Source organism: Myotis davidii, unplaced genomic scaffold (assembly GCF_000327345.1).
Source record: "Myotis davidii unplaced genomic scaffold, ASM32734v1 scaffold653, whole genome shotgun sequence".
Taxonomy (NCBI): domain Eukaryota; kingdom Metazoa; phylum Chordata; class Mammalia; order Chiroptera; family Vespertilionidae; genus Myotis; species Myotis davidii.
This window is the reverse complement of record NW_006285129.1, coordinates 1,749,453-1,753,137: the sequence shown is the minus strand read 5'-3', so window position 1 is coordinate 1,753,137 and position 3,685 is coordinate 1,749,453. Positions and strand designations below refer to the sequence as shown.

The 3,685-nt window shown below is 48.5% G+C and overlaps 1 protein-coding gene across 1 annotated transcript; it reads right to left on the bottom strand.

The window, feature by feature from the left end:
- Positions 1-1,132: 1,132 nt before the first annotated feature.
- CRCT1 (cysteine rich C-terminal 1) lies at positions 1,133-2,956 on the bottom strand. The gene is made up of 2 exons (XM_006755721.2): positions 2,936-2,956; positions 1,133-2,034 (listed from the first exon to the last, which is right to left on the bottom strand). Exon 2 carries the CDS (start codon positions 2,012-2,014, stop codon positions 1,316-1,318), a length of 699 nt encoding a protein of 232 aa, XP_006755784.1. The 5' UTR covers positions 2,015-2,034; positions 2,936-2,956; the 3' UTR covers positions 1,133-1,315.
- Between the last annotated feature and the right edge of the window lie 729 nt (positions 2,957-3,685).

The following is a 3,685-nucleotide window of genomic DNA, read 5'->3' as shown; positions in this document are numbered from 1 at the left end:
TGCTATGTCCCAGGGTGACTGAACAGAGCTTGCTTAGAGGGAAACACGAGATTGCCTGCTCTTATTTATCTGTTTGTTTAGGAATCTGCCAAAAATGTTGTCTCCTGTGCTCATGCCCCAAGCCTTATGGGGTTGCTTTGAATAGCAGATGTTGATCTACCCATGTTTTTAATGTGTGTGTTTGCAGTTTCCGGCTACAAAAATCCACCCCAAAGCCTCTGGAGCAGGGGTGGGGAACATCCTTCCCATGGGCTGTTTAAGGCCCTCGAAATCATCTGGTCTGGCCCTGCCAAGGCATGAGGGGTGAGTTCATTAAATGTTTGCTCAAATATAGCAGGCTAATTTTTAAGTTGATAATTTTGTCTGGCCTGTGAACGATGCTATAAATATCCAAATGGCCCTTGGCAGGAAAAAAGGTTCCCCACCCCTGCTCTAGAGTTAGCAGACAAGAGAGAAAGAAGATCATGCTACTGAGGGAGGGTGACTGGCCTTGGGACCCAGATGCTTGTCCCACGAGGCTCACCTTCCTCTTGGAGGCTTCTCACCACCAAGGCTGCCTCACCAGGGCTGACATGGGGAATGCCTACCTATTTCAGGGCGTCCTACCTAGCCTCTTCCCTCAGGCCTTTACCCTTTGGCCTCAGGAGGGCAAACCTATCAGATGAGAAAATGTAACCCATACAGCCACCATGGGTTCCAGCCACTCGCACAGTAGCAGGGGTATCATCCAGTGATCCTCCTGAACAGACCTGATCTTGCATTTCCTTCAACATCCAGGAAGATGAATTTTGAGTTTACTTACATTCAGAGAACATGCTACCATGAGGACCTCATCGTGGCCAAACCCCTTCCTCAGACTAATTAGAGGGCAGGCAACCTTCAACCTTGAACTCTTCCACCTTCAAATTTCCACCCTCAGATCCTGCTGACTTGCAGAGGAAAGTTTATCCAAGCATTCTAGAAAGCATAGGGGTCCCACATGGGATTGCACCAGCTTGATCTGCTTGGTCATATCCCCGTGAACCTGTCCACTAGTTGAAAAGCAAGAGGAAGAAAGGAAGGAGGAAGAGTTTCTAGTGGAAAAACATGAACCAAATAAACAAGCAGGAAGTCACCGAATTGCATCCAAAGTTTTATTCTTGCCAAAGTTTGGGGGTTGCGCTAACTCTGGCAGGCTGCCTTGATAAAGAAGCCAAGTGTGGAGGTGAAGCCATGAAGTTCTACATCACTGGGAAGACAGAGAGCAGGCAGGGCTGGTGAAGGTTCTGAAGGTAAAGCAGGCATTGAGTTTGGGAGCAGAGCTGTGTTTCTGTATTTAACAGCAGCAGTCATCCTCGCGATGACAGCACGCAGGACCTTCTGACCTCATGGGAATAATTCCCAGACAGCAGATCCCAGAGCAGCACCCGGAGCAGCAGCAGCACCCAGAATCCTCACAGCAGCCAGAATCCTCACAGCAGCCAGATGAACCTGAGTTGCAGTTTTGAGGCCGTTGGACCCACCGCCTGAGGGGGCTCACCCCGAAGGTCCGGGGAGCCAGGCAGCAGTAGCTGGTGGAACAGGGAGCAGAGCATGGATCAGGGACACAGCACGAGGCGCCCGAGCCACTTGCGGAAGACTGAATGTAGTAGCTCTGGGAAGAAGGGTACTGGACATAGTATGTCTGGGCCTGGTAGGGAGTCGGGTATTTCACGTAGGTCGTCTGGCACGGAGCTGGGCACTTCACGTACGTCTGGCAGGGAGCTGCACATTTCACATAGGTTGTCTGGCATGGAGCTGGGCACTGCACATACGTCTGGCAGGGAGCTGCACATTTCACATAGGTTGTCTGGCATGGAGCTGGGCATTTCACGCAGGTTTGAGTTGTGCACGGAGCTGGGCATTTTACGCAGGTTTTAGTCGTGCATGGAGCTGGGCATTTCACAGTGGTAACTTGGGAACTTTGTGCAACTCCCAGTCCCGAACCTTTCACACAAGATGGAGGGAACTGCACCTGCTTCTGCTGGTCACACATTTTTCTGTGCTTTGCAAAATCTGAAAAGAAAGGTTTAGTCAGAACTAGGAAGATGTCCAGGGGCACCTGCAGCATCCCCTTTGGATAGAGTGGTCTGTGAGGAGTAGCCTTTCAAGAAGGTCATGTGCACCCAGAAGCTGTCAACCTGGCATTCAGGTGGACTTGCTACCTTAAGCTCAGCGCCTGTTCTTTCATCTGGCCCATCGTGTGACTTTGGATAAGGCACCACTCATCGCTGGGCCTCAGTTTCCACCATGGAAAATGAAGGGTTTGCAAGAGTGATGCCTGCATTTCTGCCCAACTCTCTAAGCCTCCTCTCCCCTTACTCACTGTAGTGACTTCATTATGAATGCTTCTTGGGAAATTGTTGTTTCCACTGAGTTTACCTTGCCATCGATTCATTCAAGAGTGGCTTTCCAATGTCATCCCAATAAAATTTAATTTTTTTAAAAAAAGAGTGGCTTTCCTTCCTCCTGCCCAGCCAGGCAGACACAGGGAAGGCAATTTCATGTCAATAGACCCCAAGACAACAGGAGTCTCAAGCTGAGCCTGACAGAGTCTAACAAGGCCAAACTTGAGTAAGTTTCCACCAATTTCTCTTTGGATCAGCTAGACTGTCACTTTACCTCATTAATGAATCCAAGAGAGGACGGCACAACTACATTCAGCAAGAGAAGAAGGTGACCCAGTTCACTGAAAAGTCCTTTTTCCAAAGGCCTAATGGCTCAGTTCAACCCTCTACCTCTCCTCCAACCCTCCAGCCTCCTTTTCTACGAGCTACTGCCCTCAGCTTTCTTCAGCAGTGGCCCTCAATGCCTCGTTCCGACCCCCCTCCTCCAGAGTTTTCCACTCCTCTAGAGTTTTTCCAACTCCATCACGGCTCTCTTTCATTCCGTTGTTACCCCAGGTACAGAGACTTACCCTCTGCTGACAGGAACACGACTGGAAGAAGCCAGTGATCTGAGGAGCTGGCAGTTGGAGAGACCTTTTATAGGGGAGTAGTGAGGCAATTTAATGGTATCTGAATGAAGCACCAGCAATCATGAGGACAAGGGCCAGCATTGCATTGGTGAGATTCCTCCCACTATGTCTAGCTCTTCAGTCATAGGCAGAGCATGTCTCTGCTTGACATGCTCTGCCTAAACTTGAGATAAATGAAAAATCTAGATATAGATCAAATCTAGATATTTGAATTTACCTAAACACAAGATAAATGACTCTTGTTGCCTTCCTCATTAGACAAGTCAGTCTTCTTTTTCTACAAGTTAGGAGAGATGCTGATGAGATCTGTCCCCATGAAGTTGTTTCTAGGTCACTTGAGTCTTCAAGGACTTGTTAAGATGTGATCAGTGGCTCAATTTTTCACACTAGCTGTGCCAAGAGCTACTCTGCATTTGCCCAGACTAAATGAAGTGTTCTTTCTGAGGACTTTGATGATAGTTCCTGCTGGTCTGGGCTACTGCACATGAAGAGTTTGGCTCAGTGGTCTCTGCCTCAATATGGCAGCAAGGCCTTCAAGAAATGCTTCGTTCCATGGACTGACAGGCTATTCTATGTTTATTTGGGAAACAAGGTGAATTCTTGATGATCCCAAACTCCAGGATCTATATCTACGCTGTTTTTCCCCACCTTCTCATGCCCTATGATCTGCCTCATTCTCATCTCTCAGAA

What these genes read in the sequence shown, in the direction of transcription:
- CRCT1 (XM_006755721.2), bottom strand. Translation starts at nt 2,014, where the DNA reads ATGTGTGACCAGCAGAAGCAGGTGCAGTTCCCTCCATCTTGTGTGAAA.